General features: G+C 40.5%; 1 protein-coding gene across 10 annotated transcripts in view; it reads right to left on the bottom strand.

Annotated features, from left to right (window-relative positions):
• Positions 1,170-25,170, bottom strand: part of TRIP12 (thyroid hormone receptor interactor 12) — a 153,377-nt gene continuing 129,376 nt past the window's right edge. For all 10 annotated transcript variants that reach the window (XM_018058586.1, XM_018058566.1, XM_018058591.1 and 7 more), the window contains 15 exons: positions 24,960-25,033; positions 24,678-24,877; positions 23,891-24,018; positions 22,540-22,691; positions 21,728-21,870; positions 20,312-20,468; positions 15,870-15,968; positions 10,670-10,784; positions 10,223-10,377; positions 9,297-9,461; positions 5,760-5,924; positions 4,633-4,746; positions 3,165-3,259; positions 2,615-2,718; positions 1,170-1,702 (listed from right to left, as the gene is read on the bottom strand). In XM_018058586.1, coding sequence (XP_017914075.1) covers positions 1,506-1,702; positions 2,615-2,718; positions 3,165-3,259; positions 4,633-4,746; positions 5,760-5,924; positions 9,297-9,461; positions 10,223-10,377; positions 10,670-10,784; positions 15,870-15,968; positions 20,312-20,468; positions 21,728-21,870; positions 22,540-22,691; positions 23,891-24,018; positions 24,678-24,877; positions 24,960-25,033 — 2,063 coding nt within the window. In that variant the 3' untranslated portion in view covers positions 1,170-1,505. The remainder of the gene's footprint in view (positions 1,703-2,614; positions 2,719-3,164; positions 3,260-4,632; positions 4,747-5,759; positions 5,925-9,296; positions 9,462-10,222; positions 10,378-10,669; positions 10,785-15,869; positions 15,969-20,311; positions 20,469-21,727; positions 21,871-22,539; positions 22,692-23,890; positions 24,019-24,677; positions 24,878-24,959; positions 25,034-25,170) is intronic.

Genomic DNA, 25,170 nt, shown 5'->3' with positions numbered 1-25,170 from the left:
GTTTCTACATCAAATGAAGTAAGACTTTAGAACAAACAAAATTGATTTCTCAAAGTCCAATGAAAAAAAAAAGATTAGTTCATCCCTCGTTTTCAGAAAGATGAACTATGGAAATTCTCTCAAATTTTATGCAACTGGCTTAATTTTGAACCTTAGGAAGGAAGGAATCTCCTCCCACTTTTTATATTCTTCAAGTTGCTATTCTTAATTCTTTGAATTGCACAATCAGTCATGATGCAAATCATAGAGCTGTGATGATCTGCTTGCGTGGAGATGCATCTATACAACTGAGAGTTATGCATACGGCACAGAAGGTGAAGCAAACTTTATTTATTTTCAGGTAAAAACAGGAACCTGATGAATTATTGCAGATTTGAGAAATCAGCACATAAAACAACTGGACAGAGCACTGCTTACAGGTGTTCGATCTGTGTTGAGACAAAGGCTGGGATGTTTGTCGCAAGTGAGCACTGGGAGGAGGGGAAGAGGAGATTGGAACAACGCAAGACGGTGGGGAAAAAACTTAAAAACAAGAACAAAGGGGAAAAGAAAAAAAATTTGTTTTCTTACTCCAACAGGGAATGAAAACTGCTAATTTTGCTTAAAACCGTATATATCAATTCAAAATGCTCTGGCCATAGGATAATAAACACTGGCCAGCCCAAGCTGCAGAACTTTTAAACCGACACAAAAGAAACAAACAAGCTCTCCCTGCCTCCAGTACAGAGGGGGTGGTTGCAGGAATCACCATGTAATGAACAGTCCTAGTGTGTCCCTGGTGTAAGGCCAGTGATACCCCACAACTCTGTTACATCTAAACTCTTAGAAAAAGCTACCTAGTTATAAGGGTTGAATTATACTGACAACTTTAATTCCATGAATTTTAAATTGTATCTTAATTTGAGAACATGGAACAACAAAAGCCCATGGCTGACAAAGATGTACCAACTATGGATTTTGTATACAAAAAACCTGTGTGAGCGGCACAGACAGTACATGAGTCGGGGTGGGGAACTCGAGAGGGGTGGGAGGGCACGGAGCAGAAAGCACAGAGCTTGCCTGCTCAACTGTTTCTGTCAAACACAAGTGAGCCTGAATTTCTGTACAAGAGTTGTCTTTGGAGGAAGTAAAACTGCAGACTTAGCTAGATGGATACACACAGCCCAGAATTAAACTGCACAGCGACATTTATTGTTTCAGCCTGGAAAAACATCCCTTTTTTAAATTTCACACAGCAAAGCAAGTTAAAAACTTCACTCGTCAAATAAATGATAATTTAAACAAGAACTTGCTAAAGAAACCTCATCACAACAACGTTTTAGGGCCTGATCACTTTAAGTCCATGGGGCCATTAATGAAGAACCAAGTGTCTCTTTTATATTCTGCAAGCCATTTTCCTACGAGAAGGCGTAACATGTTTCCTTGACTCAGGTGACACATTTAGAAAAGAAATCATGATTGCTGTCTTTTGCTGTAACAGGCAGACACCACCCTTCCTGATGTGATCAGGAAAGATGGAACGACTGCTGCCCTTCTCTCGCAGCCATCAACAGCTTTTCCCGCATTATCTCGAGGCTTGAATAGTCCGGCAACTTAAGATAGTTCACACAGGTCATGACAGAGGGCAGGAAGTCATCTGGGTTCTCTGTTGATTCGAAGGTCTTCCGGACAATGGTCAAAGGTGGATTCAAGCTCCGGAAGCCTGATGAAGGGGGAAGGAAGAAGGACAAAGGAACGTGGTAAGTTTACAAGATGCCTGCCAGAGAGCACAGGGAAAACTCGTGTCTCAACCATGAGGAGAATCGGTCTGGAATCACAAGCATAGGTACCCTTAACTACTTCCATCAGAAAACGTCCCACACTGCTCTGCTGCACAAAATAACCACACACAGAAGGCACTTTTTCTTCCTGGGTAATGAACTCTACCCATTCAAGACACACTGAGTGTAAGGACTCTGGTACCTGCTTCAATTACCATTCAAAGTCACTATAACAATATGGCAGCAAACAGTGCTTTATGCTTTCCTTATGTTTTTTAAAGAGTGTCAACTCAACCCATATTAGGATTCATTTCTGAAAAAAAAAACAGACTTTAGAACCACTTCTCATCTCAGGGTTTATAAAATGTACAAATGCCTGAGAATCTGAATAGAGGGAAGCAGCATTACATGTACATGAACAATCCTACTTCAGTGTAAGAGTCTCTATGAACTGCCTGGCTAGTGATCTCTCTTATCTCTCAGTTCACTAAAAACTCAACATTGCAATATTATATAACTAGAAAGAAGAAAGTATTAGTTGCTCAGTTATGTCTGACTCTTTGCAACCCCATGGACTGTAGCCCACCAGGCTCCTCTATCCATGGAATTCTCTAGGCAAGAATACTGGAGTGAGTTGCCATTCCCTTATCCAGGGGATCTTCCCAACCCAGGGACTGAACCCAGGTCTCCCACATTGCAGGCAGATTCTTTACCACTTGAGTCACCAGGGAACGAAGAGGCACTTGTAAGTCAAAAAAAATCCTGCTGTTGGCACTGAAGTTTTGCATGCACACACACGCTCTCTCTCACCACCCCCCTCCACACAGCTACAAGAAATCAATAGTTGTACCCACCTCCAACAGGCAATCGTGGGCTACCTGTCACAAACTGGAGAAATAACCTCTGCTGTTCATTATCAAAACTACTGAGAATCTCAAACAAGAACTTCACAGCCCGACTACAACAGAAATAAATACATCAAAGTTATCTCATCATATTAAAATATACTTCTGACTTACAATGAGCTAGAGACTATTAAATGTAAATATGACTACATATGAATTCACTTTATAAACACACACAAATTTGTTCTGTTGTTACAGCTGGAATTCAAATGGAATGGTTACTCTGGTGATGAATGAGACTTGTCTGGGACTGTACAGGTATTTCTACTCTACTGTACATAAAATGGGTAATGGGGTGACATTGGCCCCATCTTTGCCTATCCTACCCATTTTCACAGAAACACTTGGGGCAAAAAAGCCCAAAACCCCTTTCAGTCCTCAAGTCCCAGTCTTGAGAGAAATGAAGCCAAAATATTGGAAAGCCTCCTTTAATAAGTAAACAAACTTTAAAACCTAGACCTATGTGTGTATCTGAAACCTGGCAGAGCCCAGGCCTTACCTGTCATGAGTGTAACCGTGATCTGGCCTGCAGCATTCCATCAGTGTCTTTGCATCCCAAGTGTCTGCTTTACTACCACACAGAAGCTGATCCAGCTGTGTGTTTAAACAAGGGCAACAGATTACTAAGGACACAACTGAGCGAAGTGGCACGTGTTCTGCTTTGTGGTGTGCTGATACCAAGTCCACAAGCTTCTGCCTGGTGCTCTTTATACAACGTGCTCTTCCACTATTAATCACAGATTCACTCTCCTCTGTAGCTGACAGTAACGGGTGCCCTGACCATCTGCAGGGACTAGGCTCTAGAGAAGCCTTTAATCTGAACCAAAACCTACCTAATTCTTCTCATTTCTTTAGAGGCTTTAACTTCATAATCTACCTCTGACCAGAGAGATCTTATAAATCCTGACTTTTAGAAACACAAGGGCACACAATAACGGAAGCTAACAGAAAGAATATTGAGTGGGAGACAGAAGTGGGAGAAAAAAGCTGAACCAACAGCAAACGGGGAGGTTTTCCCGCTTTGCAAAGGCACTTCTATGCCAGATGGTTGTCTAGGACTAAGACAGTCACTAGAGGACAGATACTGGAAAGAAATGCTCATGCCCTTAGGATAAAAATCTAACATCAGTATCCAATTAAACCATCTCTCACCTGGTTGACTGGCCATTTGCAGGATGACTTGTCTACTTTGAGAAAATCCATTCTGTACATGTGAAATTTGGTATCTACTACATGTCACTCAATGTCAGGTTCTTTATGTATCTTGTTCAGTGAGACAGAGTTTACCTCAATTTTATGAACGAGTCAGTCAGGTTATATATGAAAACCTGGATAAGGTCACATAGCTAAGCAGTGAGGTTGTTGTTTAGTTACTAAGTCATATTTGACTCTTTGCAGCCCCATGGACTGTAGCCTGCCAGGCTCCTCTGTCCATGGGATTTCCTAGGCGAGAATACTGGAGTGGGCTGCCATTTCCTTCTCCAGGGGATCTTCCTGACTCAGGGTTGAACTTGCATCTCCTGCACTGGCAAGCAAATCCTTTATTGCTGAGCCACCTGGGAAGTCCCAGGTAGTGGGGACCAGGATCCAATTCCAAAAGAAACCCTTGCTGTTTTCAATTCCAGGTGACACTTAGTGCCTAAAAGTGCCAGGTACACACATTTTCAGTAAGTAGCAAATCAAAGTGCACTTAAAAATAATTGAGATTAAAATGCTAAGTTGTTCAAAGATTTGCAGATTCAGCCAGAAAATGTATTATAGAAAAAAATACATCATATTGAATATTCTTCCTCACTCAGGAAATGATCTTATTTTTCCCAAACTACCTTCTTAAAGCCCAACGCTCCACAATTTTATTTGCTCATAACAACAGGGTATCTGACTAAAACAGTACAGAGATACCTCACTAAGATAATTACAGGTATGGAATTAGAGATGACCATTTCTTTTGCACACAAGCTACTCACTTCTTCTGGGTAGAAGTACTGGAGATGACTGAGTGGGAAGACTGATTCAAATCCATCTCTAAATGAATCAAACTGCCTGGAAACACCTTCGTTTAGTGCCCAAAATATAACCAGCTGCCAAAAAAAAAAAGAAAGAAAAAAAAGTCTCTTTAAAAATCTGTGACCAGAGTTCAAATTTCTTTCCTACTTAATATTTGGCAAAGTACAGTGAAATATCCTTCCTGATTACTTAAAAAAAAAAAAAAAAAATTCCAAGGTCTTTAGAATATGTTCCAGAAAACTGCGTAACAGATAGGTCAGGTCAACTTCTGATTCTGGGTCTGGCCATTAAGAAAATGTAAAAAATGCCACATGCATTTATATTTAGTGTGTTTTAAAAATTTATTTATATAATATCCCTGTGAGTTACAAATTACCTTATCAGATGAAAAACAGATGAAACTTCCCAGGAGGATGAAATGTTACTGAGAATTAAAGATAATGTTTCAAGAGTCACAATTATCACCTTTTGGAAAAGTCTGGTCTCAGAGCTGTAGGTGGCTTTCTGTCTAGAACCAAATGCTCTTTCCATTCAATGTCAGGAATAAACAAAAGAAACTTTTCCAAAAGTAGTGATGATAAAGACATATAGATTGCAATCTAAAATATAATTTGGATCAGTACAAAACTGCTTTTCCTTAATAAACAGGGTCAAGGATGGTGAGAGGGCAAACAAACATAAACATCTCTACACAGGTATGGAGAGCATCAAAGGCAATGAGGTCAAGTTAAGTGGCTTGAGAGACAACACAAGGGATGTTCCTTTTCACTGATGTTTTTCTTAAACTAAGAAAATATGATGTTATTATATGGCATTCAAGCTTGAAGGCAGAGAGTTCACAGCTATACATGAGGCACTGTGAAATATCTGACAATGTCTCAAGTGCAAGCAGAAGTTAAGGCCTGAAAAAAGGGACTTCATGTAGTCACCCCAGGCGTTGAAGGTCTCAACCCAGTCTGTGCAGCAGCTCCCAGACATGCACCTGTGCTCCCCAGATTGCCCATCCCACCCTCTCCTTCACAGCAGTCCGCCCCACCCCATGTGACCACCGCTGGCCTTCTCTCCAGGGGATGTGGCCAGTACGCACTCTTAGATACTCCTCCAAATTGTGGATGGTGACCGGTATATCCTTTCCTCCTTTCTTTAGTTCAATGTTGGGAAACCCTGGCAGAGTGAAATCCAATCCCAGATCCTCCACGGAGCAGCCGTTCATAGTCAGGGTTTCTAATGCATACTGGAGACTCTCTTTGGTCTAAAAAAAAGTGGAGGAGGGTGTTTGTCACAAATAATAATTCACTCATTTCTGTTTGTGTTTATAAAATAAAAGATAGGCTAATAAACTGCATGGGTTTCTTTAGCTCTTAGGCTGTTATTTGTTATAATCTACACAAAGTCACTGAGATCACATAGGAAATAATCATAAACACTTCAAAATCCAACTATTTTTATATAAGAAAACAAGACTGAGTGTTCCTTCAAAATAAGATGTTTGCTACCCAGTTTGACCATACTCAGATTTCACAGGTCATAACAGATAGCACCACCAACTCAGTGACATGAGTTTGAGTAAACTCTGGGAGTTGGCAATGGACAGGGAGGCCTGGCGTGCTACAGTCCATGGGGTTGCAAAGAGTTGGACACGACTGAGCAACTGAACTGAATAGTCTGCATAATGGTTGATTTAAGAGTGCAAGCTCTAAAGCCAGACAAACTTTTCACAAATTTTCAGCTAATCTTAATGAATCCAAGGGGGGGGGGGGGCGGGGGGGGGAGGAGTCACTCAGTCGTATTCAATTTTCTGGGACCCCATGTACTATTTGTTGCTTGACAGGCTCCTCTGTCTATGGAATTCTCCAGGCAAGAATACTGGAGTGCTAATTCCAATATATGTACATAGCAAATAATAAGTAATACAACACAGTTAGGAAATTGTAAATACAAATAATGTACTTTCTAGTCAAAGTAGTTAACTTGTTTTCTCTGCAAGCTCAAGTCTAAAGAACATCCAGAGATCATTCAATTACAGCAGGCCCAGCATTAACAACTCTGTATTCATACAGCAACCCTGCGATGAAAAATGGTTTTAACAAATTCCTAAGAAAAGTCAAGTCCCATTCTAAAGAGAGAAGCATGTTAATAGCAGTTTGCATTACTCATTTTTTAAAAATGCTTAAGATTTTGAAGGCCTTGTATAAAATATTATTTCTGAATCAAAGACCAACACACACAACTGCAAATTCTCTTTGAAAATAAGATGTCAGGAGAAAGAAAAAGTAGTACAGGAGAAAAAAGGTTGAGTTTCTGAATTAAAGATGCCCCTGGGTATGAAATTCCTAGCAGTTAAGACAGTCAAGATGCAGAAAAGTAATCACTTAACAACAACAAAAAAGACTAGGAAGTTCTGGTTAACAGTCACTTCTTAAAAGAGGAAACTGAAAGCCACTAAGGATTCCAGATAATTCAAAACATAGAGCTGGGGCGGGGCAGAGTTATTTAACATTAAGGTAAAATACTTTGTTAAGAATTTTTGCTTCTCTGCAAAAACACATGCCTAAGTCTCTCTCAGTTTGGGTACATCATTTCATGACACACAAGGAAGGTTTTCCATTTTTCATTTGAAATGCTTGTCAGCAAAAGGACCTAATAAAAACTCTTCATTTTAAACTTCTCTCACTGGAAAGCTCTCAACAATGCTATTATTGATAGGAATCTAGAATAGACAGTATGTCCTTGAGATGTTTAAAAGGGATTAGCCGTTTTACATATTAAATATTAAATTAAGAGCTACGCTTTAGCCCATTTTCCACATATTTTTCAAGAATTTAAATTACCAAGTGGACGCTCAGCTTAGACACCTTGTTCCATCTGTATGCTTTATAAATAACGAGGTAAGACATTTGAGAATACCACCAGTCTTCAAGTTCTGGTTGAAGTTTTCCGGAATGTGGTTCTTTTGCTATGCATCTTACACTTTTAAATTGGTAACATCAGGATAATAAACATTAGAAGAACAAATCTCAAAAGATCTGAGGAAGAGAATGCAGCAGACTACACAGGAGACAAGGATACATAAGAGAGCCTGTAAAAGCTCTAAGACCATGGCCTCCAGACCAGAGAGCCTGGGTTTTAAGTCCAGCTCTTGGGTATTTCAGCTAAGTGACCTTGGGTAGGCAACTCAAACTATCTGCCTTGGGTTTACCATGTGTAAACGTGTAAAGTAGGGATACCAAAAACATGTGCATTTCACAGTGGATTAAATGAATTAATACATGTAAGGCTCTTGGAAGAGGGTCATGAATTGTACTTTACTGGTGGGGAGAGAGGTTTGAGGAGGGGTGGTTTGTGGTGGTACAAATCTTAAGAGTTTTACCTAAGAGATGATCTTGAATAAGATTACAGTAGCTTAAATTTTACAAAGTTGGTAAGCATAAACCTAACTGGTTCTAAAAATCCTAAAACAACAGATCTTATATAGAAAAGATGGATATGGCTTCTTTAAAAATGAATTTCTCTTAATAAATGTTTACCCAAAAAGTATCATTAATAATTATCAATAAATATGGGAGATAAAATTCTTACAAATCATCTTCTTTCCTGATAAAAAGGTACCCTAAAAGCCCCATTGCAAATAAGCTCCTGTCTATCTTACTGAGAGACAAAACCTTTTACCTAGCTGCTGCTACTGCTCTCTAAGTCACTTCAGTCGTGTCCGACTCTGTGCAACCCCATAGATGGCAGCCCACCAGGCTCTGCCGTCCCTGGGATTCTCCAGGCAAGAACACTGGAGTGGGTTGTCATATCCTTCTCCAATGCATGAAACTGAAAAGTGAAAGTGAAGTCGCTCAGTCGTGTCCGACCCTCAGCGACCCCATGGACTGCAGCCCATCAGCCTCCTCCGTCCATGGGATTTTCCAGGCAAGAGTACTGGAGTGGGGTGCCATTGCTATAGAATCTTAATTCTTTATTCTTATTTTATGCAGTTTACAAAATATATGAGTTGCTTTATCACTGGTCCATGTTACTTGCCCCAATATAAAGACGTATGACTCTATGCCACTTCTCAAAAAATAAAATTTTGTCTTCTTCCAATGTCAGATACAGAACCCTATTACTCTCAGACTGAATCAAATTATTTAATTTTGTTAATATATGAAGAATATACATTAATGATATAAAGATCAGGATTATTCATGAGATCTAACAGAGAAATCTCAACAGAAATAGTGACACCACCATGACCTTTAAAAATACCTTCCTGACATTTCTCTAGAAACAAATGGGTTGTTCCTAAATTAAGCCATCTTTTCAGAAAATCAATCTGTTGTCCTGAGAAAAGCTTTATTGATTCAAATGCTTACTGAAAGAATTCAATATGACAGAGTATCTGCCCAGATACATAATGTCCACCTAAAATGTAATAAACAAGCCCTATGGTTTTAGTTAGGGGTGTATTTTATTTGCTGGTCAAGTTGCTTATTCATCATCTGCTGTTATTACAGGCCATCTTGTCCACTGTAAAATCATATGTTTCAGCTATTACAATAACAATTAAACTCTTCCAATATAAAATAATAACCAGGTCGAACAGAAATCACTTAACACAAACCCCATCTTCTAAGCCTACCTGGGATTTATCTTGTTCAAGTCTTTTCTTCTGTCTGACGATGTCTTCGAGGTGATACACTGACCTGGCTACAACTGGGTCAATGTCAAACAAATCGTGTGACGTCAGCGAAGTTTCTTGCCGGAGCATCCATTTATAAAAAGGTAAGCCCAGGGGAAGGTCCACCTAAAAGAGAAGATGCAAATGCTGTAATAGTCAAATTAAGCTTCTAGCAGTGCCTCCATTCTTTAAGTGACACTCCAATAAGTCATTTTAAAAGGTGAAGTAATCCCCGGGGCGGGGGGGTGTGAAGATGACAAATTTTAAAACTGTTTCTTATTATATAAAACTGTCCCCATTTAAACTCAATCTGGGGCCCCTGACAGTGAAAAAAAAACACTGAATACAGAAGATTTCTATTTAAACACTGACCCTAAAAAGGAAGCTTTCAATGATGGACGTATATTCTCCATAAGGACCTCAACACCAAGAGATGTTCAGAGGCAGCTTACTCTATTTTGGACCAAGTGAACATAATTCTACTTTAGTCTGTATTACTGCATATTCAGAAACAAGAATTTTAAAAGAAACAATTAGTTGTAATTAAAATGAAACTTCAAAAATAATTAACAGCTCCTTTTTTTCAACCAAGATCCCCCAGAGATCAAGCCACCCTTGACTCTCTGAACCTCTGCTACCACAGGAATGGGCCACAGACTGGCATCTGAGTATCACTTCGATGCTGGTAAGGAAATGTGGAAACCTAGGCCTGACCCATGAGCTGCTGAACCAAAACTGGATTTTCAGAGAAATTCTCCAAGCAATTCATGTGCACATTAACACTTGTGAAAGCACTCTCTTAAAGTACAGCATTAAGTGTAGGGGATTAAGAGACTGGCATAGAACAGAAGTATAAAAGAACTGAAGAAAAACAACTCTAAACTTACCAATCTGAAATCCATGATAGCCTTGGCCATTAGCTTTCCTAAGAAGCGAAACTTCATCTTAACCTTTGCGATATGAGCTGGCTTAGCTGTCCTACCAAAGGGAAGCGCAAACAGGCCTTGGAGGTTTTGAATATACTTGGTCCCTTCTTGGCTTCCTATAAAACGAGTAAATCATCAAACTTTAGGTGTCATTTCATGAAACAAGGCAAACCCGGCAATTAAGGACATTTAAGAAATTCAGTATTCTCAGGATCAGTCAGTAGATCACAGAATGAAGTCCTCTGGAGCTGGAGGGGCCTGCCTCTCATGTGATAAATGAGAAAACAAAGGTGAAAAGAAATGCCAGAGGTCCTGGCCCTCTACTGCAAGCTAAACATATACAAAGAGTTGTTATGGGCCCTTTACCTGATAATGACAAACTGACACACTCACAGATGAGATATTTACCTTTTGGATTGCTAAGAGTTACTTCCTCCCCTCTCCAGAGACCCAAGTCAGCTCTCTGCAGTTCCTGAGATACAAGTGCATAAAACTCCAGTGTAGGCCCAAGACCTGTGCCAACCTACAGAGGAACAAAAGCAGGACAAGGTAAATTTTACAATCTGTGCTGTCCCCTTTTTAAACCTGTTGACCTTTTGGCAAAGTCGATACTAATAGCGATTGTTTATCAGGATATATTCAAGCCTACCCCCCAAACTGTTGTCTTCCCTCAGTTCTGGTCACTTGGATGGAGAGCCCTTTATCACTTCCCACTCCCTGTGGTCCCAACATTTAAATTGTATGGTTTAAGTTCGTACACTGACAAGATTAGTCTCGCAGCCTCATGCCCTGGCCTCAGGGATAGATGGCAGTGTCTGGAAGGGATCCCCTTCCCTTCTCTCTTTGTGAACTGTTCCCCTGGTCCAAGAAGAGTTCACACGTCCACGCTGCAGCAGAAGCCTCTGTAGCTTCCCAGTTACTTTGCTCCTTTTTCAGAACTTACATTCTGGCTGCAAAAGGACTCACCACCTTACACTGCTGTGATCTCACTCTACGATAATGGCGTACTTCACCTGGGTTAACTTTAGTTCACCTTGTATCCTTTATAGCGCCTGGGCACATATTAGCCATTTAACAGAGGTTGCTGAATAAAACACACACACAAACACAAAGGTCTAAACCCGCATCAGCACCCACAGGGCTAACTCAGAGTGCGTTGGTGCTGCTTCAGATCCGGGGCGCCCTGGAGTCTCCCAAGAGCCGGGATACATACATGGGGGTGGCATGCCTTGGAGAGTCTGATTTGGGATGTCTGATTTACAGCTTGGGCACTGATATTTTTAAACAAGCTCCAAAGGGGGAGCACTGAGTAAAAACCCCTCCTCCATGAGAAACATGATCCTGGCAGTCATCATCAACTTTCGTGTCCTATGTGCTCACACCATAAATCAGATATGCAACTAATGACAAGTTAATACCATAGTTTATAAGCTTATTCTAACCACAGTCCTGTTAGCAAGGTTCTACTTCACTTACCGATTACTAGTAAATAATGGGCATTGTCTTACCATTACACGGTTACTTTTTTAAGGCACCCCCACTAGCTTAGATCTAGTCCACTGAGTAAGTTAAGTGTAACCTTCCAAACAGCCACCTGCTTGGACCTGGCAACGCTTCCTGCCCCAGCTCACGTTGGTCAGTACACAGTTTTAACTGCTATCAGCATTTACCTCCTGCTGCAACCAAAGCCTTGGAGCCATCCATGGCTCTTCCCCTTCTTGCACCCCATGTAACAACCCTCCATTAAACACTGGAAACCCCATCTTCGAAATCTGTGCTAAACTGGTAACCAAAGGATCTCTCATCTAGCCCAGTGCTGGAGCCTGCTAAGTGGTCTCTTGCGTCTCTACACCTCACATCCTACTTGAATAGCTCGAGAGTTATCCTTGTACAGCCCAAGTTCATGTCATTCCTCCATGCCCTCCAAAGGCTCCCCGTATCTCATTCAAACAGAAGCTCAGATTCTGAGCTTGGCCTGCATGTCCTGTGTGATCCTTTGACACCTTCTAGCTACCGTCATCCTTCAGCAGGACAAGAATTCTGCCTCAGGGCTTTTTGCTTCACTTTTGCTAAGAGAAAGTCTTTCCCCTAGATAGTACTGCTAGTGGTGGTTTAGTTTCTAATTTGTGTCTGACTCTTCTGACCCCAGGGACTGTAGCCCACAAGGTTTTTCCGTCCATGGGATTTTCCAGACAAGAATATTGGAGTGGGTTGCCATTTCCTTATCCAGGGAATCCTGGCAAAGCAGGGATCAAATCCCCATCTCCTGCACTGCAGGTGAATTCTTTATACCTCTAAGCCACCAGGGAAGTAATAGTACTGACTGTTGCTCAAGTGTCAACTTACACCATCCTACCCCCACCCGCCATCATGCTCTTATTTTGCTTTAGCTTCCTTCAGCACACATCCTAACATATATATATGCACATGAGTGAGTGAGTGAGTGAGTGTATTGGCCTTCCCAAACTAAAAGCTCTGCGACAGTAAGGACTTTGTCTCTTTTGTTCTCCACTCAATTGTCAGCTCTGGAGAAGGGTGGAAAAGGCAGCAAAGAAAAAAACTGCATTAACACCTGGCGTCCACCAGATGGTGCTTTAAAGCAATTATCTCTATCTCCTCTCAGGGTAATTACCCCAGGCTAAACAGAAAGCAGCCTATTTTCTTCATCCCAATACTGTTATTTCTAACAGTAAAACAGACTCAACTTAAAATATTAAATGACATGGGAATCACTGCATCTGCCTTCATTCTAGCAAGTCGCTGTGAGAGAAGAAGGACCAGGGCACAGCTGCTCTGACAAGTCACCCTGCACTGGGTGACCAGCAACCCTGCAGACCAACCTGACCTTTTCAGGGATCGTCATCAGTCATTCCTTTAAAAAAAAAAAGAAAAAAAAAGCAGATATTCTGGTTTTGCATGATCAGTTTTTAAAGGAATGTGGAGGTACAAAACTTGCCAATCTCAAACTGTTTCTTTGGCATGTGGATCACTTACAGCGGAAAACAATCAAGGCCCAAAAGACGAAGAAACTTTGACTCACTCTCTAACTGCCTAGAAGAATTAGACAAAGGGCCTGTCCCCAGAACAGAGCTATCACCAGTGGCATCTGCAAAGAATACAGGTCAGAGACGGCCAGGGACAGTTTAGGGGGGTGGGGCGGCGGGGGACACAGCCTTGAGAGCAGAGTCCACTCTTGGGTCCCACTGTCGCTGCCTGGCCCAGCAAATATTTGTTTACGAAACATCTGCTCCATGTGAATTGCCTTCCTCTCCTTTGAAGTCTGAAACCACTACCCCCACATCCTCTTTTGTCTTTGGGCTGAAGGTGGTATTTAAGATGAGAGCTTTGACCGTTTTGATGAGTTAAGAGTCTGTTTCAGTTTTTCCTGTAATCTGTCCCATGCCAATTTCGTAGACCAGCCAGAAGAACCTAGAAGGGTAGAGGAAAATGTCTTCCTCTCCAACAGGCAGGAAAAACATAAAGGTCTAAAAACAAACACTGAAAATCAAAAAAAGTTGGACAACTCTCTTACTTGAAACTTTGAAAGTCTTTTTCTTTCCAAAATTAAAGCTTATATACTAACATATATTAATACCATGTGCTTTTTATATTTTAGCTCATTTAATCATTTTAACAACATAAAGGGGTAGGTACATTTATTGTGCCCTTTACTGGGTTATCACTGGGGAGTTTACATAACTTGCCCAACTTCATATTGTCAGTAAGTGGCAGCACCAGACGTGCCAGTCTAGGCTCCTAACCTTTCACTGTTGGGGTGGCTGGGTCACCTGTAGCTCCAAACCCTGGGCTTGGGTGGTTTGCTGAGCCCAGAGACTGGTTTAGTTCCTCCCTGGCTTAACAGTCATCTCTATTTGATAATGGAGCCCATTTTGTTCTGACATTTTAGATCAAGTTTCTTCTAGAGCTGGTGAGAAAGACTTTCTAACAGCCATCAGCTGACTTAAACGGTTGAATTTGGCTTATAACCTGAGGTCCTGGGCACATATGAAGCCAGCACCCCTCCCAACTCCTCTTCCCCAATGAAGCCAGCTCATGGACTCTCTGTTTCCAGAATCATCAGGAGAGACTCATTAATGAAAATCATAAAATTATGACTTCTCTATCAGTAATTCAATCCTGTCCCCTGGAATAATCAGTGTGATGCTATTCTGAACTTGTTTAGGACTCATGTAAGATGCAATCTGAAGAGAGGCATTAAGGATGAGAGAGAAAGGACACTCATGCCTGGTGAGAGGAAAATATGGAGTTAAAAAAGTAGACAAAGCATGTTTAAATAACCAAGCAGACCAAGCTGACTAGAGCAAAGAGCTTACAGTTTTATAAATAAGAAATCTGGGTTTGTAAACACATAAGTACTGTATCTCTTCAGCCTGGCAGATTACAGTCTGTGGGGTTGCAGAGAGTTGGACATGACTGAGTGACTGAGTCAGCTAGCAATCAGTATAATGGAACATTATATGTTATGTTCATGAGTTTTGGAAATCTAAAGGCTTAAGTTTTGTCCTAAGGAAAAAAAAATTAAGGGAAAGAGGAAGGAAAGCATCCCCAGGAGACTCAATACTTCTGGGTCAAAGTAGACAAAAAAATCATTATTTCTGTCAAAATCTGATTATTTCTGTCAAAATCAGTGAGCCTCTGGTGCACTGGCCTGGCTATTTAAAAACATCTCAAAAGAAACAAAAGACAGAAGATTAGAAAGAAAAGTTGTCTTTTTTCATTGATGACATGACTGTCTCCAACGTGGATCAGTTAACTACAGCTCACGCCTACTGCCTGCTTTGTACAGCCTGTAAACTAAGAACGAGTTTACAATATTAAAAATTCTTGAATAATATCTCATAATGTGTAAAAATTACATGACTTCAAATTTCAGTGACTGCAAATAAAGTTTTACTGACACACGGCCACACTCGTTTCGTGTCTGTATTGTGCAGGGCCGTGTTCAGGCTACCAAGGCAGAGCTGAGGTGTTCTGATGAAGATCCAAGGGCCCACAAATTCTGAAATATTTATTTTCTTGCTCTTTATAGAAAAGGTGCCCAAGCCCTGTTATCTACAACCCTCCCAAATGATCAATTTAGAAATTTCTAGAACCAATAATTAAGTTTATCAAGGTCATGGGAAACAAAGTCAAGGTGAATAAAGGCTGGGGACTGACTGTAAAATGGTCGAAAAGAACTTTTTGTGGTGATAGGATTTTATCCTTTATCTTGATGTGGCAGTGGTCATAGACTGCATACATCTGTCAATTTTCAGAACTGTGTAACACTGATAAAAGTGTGAATTTATTATATATGAGTTGTAGCTCAGTAAACAGTAATTGGAAGATTTTTAAAGTTATATTTAAAACCTTTCACTTTATCAACCTAAACAAACACTTGCTTTTATGCCAGGAAAAAAAACTCTTGTCTTTCATTATACAATGTAACCTCAAAAAATGGAAAACTTGGAACAAATCACTGAAGGGAAAACAGACTAAATCTCAGGTTCTGAGATAAATTTCTCAATCGTCTTTTAGAATTTCACAGGACCAAGAAACTCCAGTGCCATCTTGTCACAAGCACAAGTCAACAGGCTCCTAAGCTCACCTCATTTTCATACTGGATTTCTAACATGGCCCGTGAGCTGCCAAGATCCTGCATCACAGACTCCGCTTGTTTCAGCAGCTCCTCTCTGTTCACAGTACGCTGCAAAAGCAAGTACAAATGTGAGGAGATTTTAATAAACACGTGGCATTTCTCTCAGGGTGGGGGAAGGAATCAATTCAATTATTAAAAATTATTTCTTAAAAACACATACCTCAAAATGTTTAAGATACAGCTGCAGTGCTACAAACATAAAACAACATCTTGCTATTGTGAAGAAAAGCTGAGTGTAATTACTATCTTGAGCTCATGGGATATTCAGAAAATTCAAGATGGTAAAGGAAGGATCTCTGTAACCTTCTCAAACATCAGTGGAGTTCAGGGCTGTGGCTCCACAAAGTCTCGCTGGGTACATTTACAGATGATGGAGAAGTAACTGTGCAGGTGACAGGTGAGCTGCTGACCGACTGGCTCTGACCTGCAGAGATCCTACAAGCACTACTGCAAAGATCTACTGAGGAGATTCATGGCACCAAGAAAGGCACTGATAGATTCCCAAGTTCTATCATTGCTTTGTGTTTCAGAATAAATGATGCGAATAAAGACAGGATTAAGAAAAATGTTTTGTTTCACTTCTCATTCCTCCCACTCCCCCCTCTTTCATGCTGTTACTAATGGCTTTCATGAGACTTCTGGAGAGAGAAGCTTTTATTATGAAGACAGACTTGAATAAGACTCCTCAGCAAGAAGGACACAGATGAACACAGAAGTCCTGAGAAAAGGCAGTGCAGTGTGGGAAGTTCAGGAAAGGTCTTCCATGGAAACAGCCCAGGGCTGTGTGGTTTAGAGCTATTAATGTGAGGCCAGGATTAGAAGCACAAAAAAATGAAGTCAGCAACACAAGGCTGGCTTAGAGACATGAACTACATCAGGGATGTGATGTATCTATTCTAATTGAACTGATTCACCAAGGGAATGATGTGGATTTGATTAATTCTACCTATAGCATAAAGCCATCAGTTATAAAATGGAGACAGAGTTCATAATTTAGAAAGAAAAGTACGTCTCAATTAAAGAACACAAGATTCTACCTTCGCACAAGAGTTATGGAGACTAAAAGAGAAAAACAATCACAAAAATCATTATAAAAACTGAGGATGGGAGAGGACTTTTACTGGAGTAAAGAAGAATCTCAAGAGATTCTAAGAGATTGACAGGAAAATATGGAGAACACATTTGGATAAGAAGAAAACCAAAGACTAAGGTAGGTCCATGAATCAAGCTCCATGTTAGATCCATGAATCAAGGCAAACTGGAAATGGTCAAACAGGAGATGGCAAGAGTGAACATCAACATTTTAGGCATTGGCGAACTAACATGGACTGGAACGGCTAAATTTAACTCAGAAGACCATTACATCTATGACTGTGGGCAAGAATCCCTTAGAAGAAATGGAGTAGCCATCATGGTCAACAAAAGAGTGAGAAATGCAGTACTTGGTTGCAATCTCAAAAACAACAGAATGATCTCTGTTCATTTCCAAGGCAAACCATTCAATATCACAGTAATTCAAGTCTATGCCCCAACCAATAATGCTGAGGAAGCTGAAGTTGAATGGTTCTATGAAGATCTACAAGACCTTCTAGAACTAACAACCAAAAAAGATGTCCTTTTCATTATAGGGAACTGAAATGCAAAAGTAGGAAGTCAAGAGATACCTGGAGTAACAGGCAAATCTGGCCTTGGAGTACAAAACGAAGCAGGGCAAAGGCTAACAGTGTTTTCCCAAGAGAACACACTGGTCATAGCAAACATCCTCTTCCAGCAACACAGGAGAAGACTCTACATGTGTACATCACCAGATGGTCAATACCAAAATCAGACTGATTACATTCTTTGCAGCCAAAGACAGAGAAGCTCCATACAGTCAGCAAAAACAAGACTGGGAACTGACTGTGGCTAAGATCATGAACTCCGTATTACCAAATTTAGACTTAAATTGAAGAAGGTAGGGAAAACCACTAGACCATTCAGGTATGACCTAAATCAAATCTCTTACGATTATACAGCAGAAGTGACAAATAGATTCAAGGGATTAGATCTGACAGACGGAGTGCCTAAAGAACTATGGTCAGAGGCTCATGGCATTGTATAGGAGGCAGTGATCAAGACCATCCACAAGAAAACGAAATGCCAAAAAGGCAAAATGGCTGTCTGAGGAGGCCTTACAAATAGCTGAGAAAAGAAAAGCTGTGAAAAGCAAAGGAGAAAAGGAAAGACATACCCATTTGAATGCAGAGTTCCAAAGAATAGCAGGGAGAGATAAGAAAGCCTTCCTCAGTGATCAACGCAAAGAAATATAGGAAAACAATAGAATGGGAAAGACTAGAGATCTCTTCAAGAAAATCAGAGATACAAAGGGAACAGTTCATGCAAAGATGGGCACAATAAAGGACAGAAATGTTATGGACCTAATAGAAGCAGAAGATATTAAGAAGAGGTGGCAAGAATACACAGAAGAACTATGCAAAAAAGATCTTCATGATCCAGATAACCACGATGGTGTGATCAGTCACCTAGAGCCAGACATCCTAGAATGCGAAGTCAAGTGGGCCTTAGGAAGGCATCACTGTGAACAAAGCTAGTGGAGGCAATGGAATTCCAGGTGAGCTATTCCAAATTCTAAAAGATGATGGTGTGAAAGTGCTGCACTCAATATGCCAGCAAATCTGGAAAACTCAGCAGTGGCCATGGGACTGGAAAAGGTCAGTTTTCATTCCAATCCCAAAGAAAGGCAATGCCAAAGAATGTTCAAATACCGCACAACTTCACTCATCTCACATGCTAGCAAAGTAATGCTCAAAATTCTTCAAGACAGCCTTCAACAGTACATGAACTGTGAGCTTCCAGATGTTCAAGCTGGACTTAGAAAAGGCAGAGGAACCAGAGATCAAATTGACAACACCTGTTGGATCACTGGCAAAGCAAGAGAGTTCCAGAAAAACATCTGCTGCTACTGCTAAGTCACTTCAGTCGTGTCCAACTCTGTGTGACCCCATAGACGCAGCCCACCAGGCTCCACCGTCCTTGGGATTCTCCAGGCAAGAACACTGGAGTGGGTTGCCATTTCCTTCTCCAATGCATGAAAGTGAAAAGTGAAAGTGAAGTCGCTCAGTTGTGTGCGACTCTTCACGACCCCATGGACTGCAGCCTACCAGGCTCCTCCGTCCATGGGATTTTCCAGGCAAGAGTACTACTTCTGCTTTATTGACTACACCAAAGCCTTTGACTGTGTAGATCACAACAAACTGTGGAAAACCCTTCAAGAGATGGGAATACCAGACCACCTGACCTGCCTCATGAGAAATTTGTATGCCAGTCAAGAAGCAACAGTTAGAACTGGACATGGAACAACAGACTGGTTCCAAATCGAGAAAAGAGTACATCAAGGCTGTATATTGTTACCCTGCTTATTCAACTGTATGCAGAGTACATCATAAGACATGCTGGGCTGAATGAAGCACAAGCTGGACTCAAGATTGCCGGGAGAAATATCAATAACCTCAAATATGCTGATGATACCACCCTTATGGCAGAAGTGACGAAGAACTAAAGAGCCTCTTAATGAAAGTGAAAGAGGAGAGTGAAAAAGCTGGCTTAAAGCTCAACATTCAGGGAACTAAGATGATGGCATCCGGACTCATCACTTCATGGCACATATATATGGAAACAGTGACAAACTTCATTTTTGGGGGCTCCAAAATCACTGCAGGTGGTAACTGCAGCCATGAAATTAAAAGACACTTGCTCCTTGAAAGAAAATTATGACCAAACTAGACAGCATATTTAAAAGCAGAGAGAGACATTACTTTGCCAACAAAGGTCTGACTAGTCAAAGCTATGGTTTTTTCCAGTAGTCATGCATGGATGTGAGAGCTGGACTATACAGAAAGTCGAGTGCCGAAGAATTGATGCTTTAGAACTGTGGTGTTAGAGAAGACTCTTGAGAATCCCTTGGACTGCAAGGAGATCCAACCAGTCCATCCTAAAAGAAATCAGTTCTGAATATTTACTGGAAAGACTGATGCTGAAGCTGAAACTCCAATACTTTGGCCACCTTATGCGAAGAACTGACTCACTGGAAAAGATCCTGATGCTGCGAAAGACTGAAGGCAGGAGGGGAAGGGGACGACAGAGGATGAGATGGTTGGATGGCATCACTGACTCGATGGACATGAGTTTGAGTAAGCTCTGGGAACTGGTGACATGACAGGGAAGCCTGGCTTGCTGCAGTCCATTGTGCTGCAAATAGTCGAACATGACTGAGCAACTGAACTCAAGTCTCTAAACCAACAGGGAGAATTAGATGCATCACACGTGTAGTTTTCCCACTATTTTAAAAGCTCAGTATGGCTTAACTTTAAATACTTATGGGAGAAACTTACTTTTTTCCTGTCCAATCTAGGTGCAACTCTGCTATCTTGAGAATCAGACTGGTTGATCTCTGGGTTGGTATCAAGTAATCTTTGCATTGCTCGGTCCCGATCAAATGCAGTTACATAGAAAAGCATTTGCCGGGTATCAAAAGGGAAGAAAAATGGGCTGTAAAAAGATGCGGTATAAATTTATTAACTGAATTAGAATCAGAACTCACTTAAAAATCCTATCTCAGAAACAACTTTTGATATGATACAGATTAATAATTAAAATGTAATCAATAAAAGTGGTCTACTCAAACTAATTTTGAATAATTTTCATAATTCTTGCCTGAACTAAGTGATTTAGTAATAATACATTGAGCAGCCATTCACTATGAAATCTGAAATTCAACCACAAAGATCAAGTCCATCCAAGATAATCTTAAATCTACCCAACAATCTCTTAGTAAATATGTATAACATGATTAGGGAAGACTAAATTTTAAAATATAATCACCACTTCACCAGGTTACCAGCCCACCCCATTCCACCATACACACACAAGTAATGGTTTTACTAAACTTATGATTTTCCTCTTAGTTTCTGCATTTGTCAAGTCACTCAAAACTGCCAAAAGGCAGCTGGTGGTTTTTAAAAAAATGAACGCTACTGAAACACAGGCCTTGCTACTGATACACGATTTTGGAAGATCTTGACACAGAGCTGCCAAGAGCATTTCTTAGGGCTTCCCTGGTGGCTCAGAGGGTAAAGCGTCTGCCTGCAATTCAGGAGACCTGGGTTTGATCCCTGGGTCAGGAAGATCCCCTGGAGAAGGAAATGGTAACCTACTCCAGTACTCTTGCCTGGAAAATCCCATGGACAGAGAAGCCTGGTAGACTACAGTCCATGGGATTGCAAAGAGTCAGACATGACTGAGCGACTTCACTTAAACATTCAGTATCCATCACTGAGCGACTTCACTTAAACCTTCAGTATCCATCATGTCCAATAAGGAAATTCAGGCAAGGATGTGGAGAGTGTGACTAGAAAACTCAATTTTCTTTCATTTTAATTCATCTAAATGTAAATACAGCCACATGTGGCTGTGGTTACTGTATTCACCAGTGTAGTCCTATTGTCTCTGAGAATGTAGGTCTGGACCCAAAGAGGCTTGGAGAATCAACCAACTCCACCTTTGTTTTGCAATTTTATGATGGAAGACAGTCTAATCTCTTCGGTCAAATATCCTTCTGTTCTTTCCTATTTCACATATGAAGACACTATCAAGTAGACCCAGGACTGGCCCCAGTTCACCCTGTCTGGCCACTAAAGTGACACCATTAAATAGGCTCACCGAAGACTATGCTTTTGTAACAAATTATGTGGAGACCAACACAAATGGTAACACTCTCAAGCCCACCAGGACAGAAGTGATTGTCTTACCAGGTTTTTCCTAGTTCAGTGAGCCATGTAGGGATGTTTCCTGTCATGATTACTAAAGGATCTTGAAGCTGCCTATTTGCTTTTGCTGTCAACTTACTGTTAATAAATTCACTAGTTGGAATAATCTCCTTGCACATTGCATTCTGGAAAAAAAAAAAGAGTCTATTATGCAGTAAAACATGAAGATTACGTTTCTGATCGTCTCCTTTATCCCCAAATACATACAGTGTGCTTAGGTATCCCCTGCTGGCTTCTAACATACAGCTTCTCATTGGTATGTCCCAACCCAAACAACAATTTTTACAATATTGCATAGCTGAAACATCCCAACCCCCACAGGCCACTGGCGCTAGCTCAGCCATGGACACACCAGCTGATGTTTCAAGCAAGGCCAACTCCCCTTCATTCTTCCCTCCATTATTTTTACGTTTTGAAGACAGCATTCAACTTTTGCCTGACCTCATATACATCTTGAATAAATGGACTTTAAGCTAAACGTACCTAAAGATTTAATTACAATAAATTAATGTTCAATTTTTACTTTTTGCTTGATTTGACAAATTATAGCTAGAGAATAATTTATGAGTCTGACAAGAAAACTAATCCAAGAACATGGGGTGGGAGCAGGGAGGGAGAAGCTCCCACTGACAAGTACACTGCAAGTCAATGGGCTGGGATTCCCGCTCTTTGGCTGAATCACTGTTTTTCTTTCTAGTACAACAGGAAATTGATCAACCACTAGACGGAAACTAAGAGATAACGTGTTATGACAATACAACAGGAAAACTTCAAAAGGAGACAGCATTACTCACATCATACAAGTAATACCAATATCTACTGACGGCGTGTAAAACTCTTAAAAGAAGAATCACATCTAATGACGGGTCTTCAAAAGTTATATTTTCGGGTGCTGTGGGTATGAGGTAAACTTCTAAAGGATTTGATACGGACGGGCACACTCCATCTAGAGGGCAAGAATTCAAAGTTAAGTGCTGATCAAAGTTAGAAAGTTGTAGCTAATGGAGCCAGCATCATCTCATGGTGCCTAAAACAGCGACCACAAGTGATTAAGGTTTAACGCTCAGTATCTTATTAGTAAGTACTGATAGCTTAAACATTTCTTCCTCCTTATCTTAGAGATAAATCATCCAGGCTTAGGGAAATTCCACTTTTCCTCTCATACAAATACACTGTAGAGGAGAAAAACTGACTCCTTTGCATTTCCTCTTTACACTAGAAAAACAGTTAAGAAGAAAATGGCCACAGAGGAGTAAAGACAAAATATTTATATTCAGTTATAGGTATTTCCTGCATTTTTTAATATCCAGTTTTAAATGACCATATAAAACAGTGTGACAGTTTCAAGTAGGAGCTGAGATTCCTTTGCTGTTAGATCTCACAAAGTAATAGCAATTAAAAAAAAAAGATTGAGCTGTTATCACTTACTTTTACCAAGCCAAGAAATTAAAAAGTACAACATGATCACTGCATAAAAGGGCAATTTTTTAATATTGAAAGCACAGAGATAAATATCTCAAAATAAAGACCTTCTTATGTTGAAAAAAACTTAGTTCTATGAAAAACAAAACCGCTATGATCACTTATTTCTGTGGACCAGGGAAATTTCAACATCACCAGTGACTGGAAACCCCTGATAGGGAGTGGTCCCCTAGGAAAGCGGCCTATCAGTAAGGCATGGTTACCATCATATTAAAAAAGGGCGGGAAATGAGCAAAATCAGACTGGAAGGAAATATTACAAAGGAAGGTAAGTCAACTGGGAGATGTCAACTACTTTCGGTAATCATTTTATAATCTGGCAAAACTTTCTATTCCTTATATTAACTGTTAGATCTTACTATTATAACGAGTAACAATAAAAGCTAAGGGACACCCTGCCAATGACTAGTCTCTTCTTTAGTGAATATGTTCTACTAATGAAATTTGCTTTTGATTTCATGAAAAAGTTTTTCCCAATATTCTCTGAAGATAAGGTTTCATACGGTTCAATTTAAAGCAACCAAGTGTTTGTAGTAATTTATATCTTTATAAATTATACGTAAAGCTTCTACTACTAGATATAAAACACTGTTAAAACCTTGAGGGCAGGAAGTCTACTGCCCCATGGCCAGTGGCAGTCCACTGCCCTGTCGGCATTGCTCACCATTCCACAGCTCATCATGCTTTTTTGCATTTCTAGGGGAAGTTTTTGTTGGAGCTGTCTGGGCTCTTCCTCTTTTACCACCAACACAATCTTTATTACTTTCTTCGTCCTCTCGCACAGGTTTGTACCTAAAGTAACAGAGTACGAAAACCAAAAGTAGGTTTTAAAACTGCAAGTTATTCTCCAAGGCCAAAGTGCAAGCCACTGATTACACAGTTACCAGAACAATTCTCTGGTATCTAGCCACAGTCTCCCTAGTTGTGGATTTGGACAAATGTCAGTGGGACTGCTTCCTAGAAAAGACCCCCTGAGACCACCATCCTAGGAGGGGCCAACTCCAAGGGCTGGTTCTGGGAAGAATTACTCTCTTTCAATGAGTACGCAGATATTCATCAGCAATGTAGGAAATTACACCCAAATGCCTCTAAGGGATAACAGGTGCCAAACTTCCTACTACCTACAGGAATATCATCGTATGTTCTTTTTTGACTTATTTAAAGGCTTGAAGCTACTATTAAAGTAGAGACAAGTTATGATTATTTATTGCCCAAACACATTTTCATGTAAATTTAATGAGGAAGCTAACACACACACACACACACACACACACACACAAACACTCAAAGATGGAATGCGCACACACACACACGATGGAATGCTGAAAGTGGCTTTTAATAACAAACTACAGAATTTAGAGTCCATTCTCTCCTTATGCAAGCCAGCCAGTAATAGGAATTCCAAAACACATGAACACTGTTGATGAAAAACCAGTCATTTTCAGACTTGCCATATTGTATGAGTTTTCGTCCAAATGCCAGCTCTTCCTAGAGGATTGCTCTCATCATCCGTGGACTCCCGTTCATCTTCAGCCTGTATACTGAACTGCCGTACTGCCTGATACACAGTCATGTTATACGGTAGCAAATGCTCTCCGATGTAAAACTGTAGCCTGTGTCTCACATTTCCAGAATTTAAGAACTGAGCGGCCTAAACAGAGCAAAAACAAAATCCATTTAAGCTATCGGCCCTGAACTCTACACATTAAAACATGGTGGGAATAGCACCCTACCAGAGATTCGTCTATTTCCTCATCAGAGCCATCGTCGTCACTGTCTTCGTCATCTTCTCTTACTCTTCCATACCCTAAGGACCCAAGAAGTCTGTTAAATTCCTGGCAATTTTGGGTGGCAAAGAAAAACCTATATATACACTTGTTAAACTAACATACTCCTAGAAAAACATGTATATTACGTTTTGATCTAATCATTCTTGGAAAAACA

The sequence above is a fragment of the Capra hircus genome, chromosome 2 (genome assembly GCF_001704415.2).
Source record: "Capra hircus breed San Clemente chromosome 2, ASM170441v1, whole genome shotgun sequence".
Lineage (NCBI taxonomy): Eukaryota > Metazoa > Chordata > Mammalia > Artiodactyla > Bovidae > Capra > Capra hircus.
The sequence above is the reverse complement of the archived record's forward strand: the minus strand, read 5'-3'. Positions and strand labels throughout refer to the sequence as shown.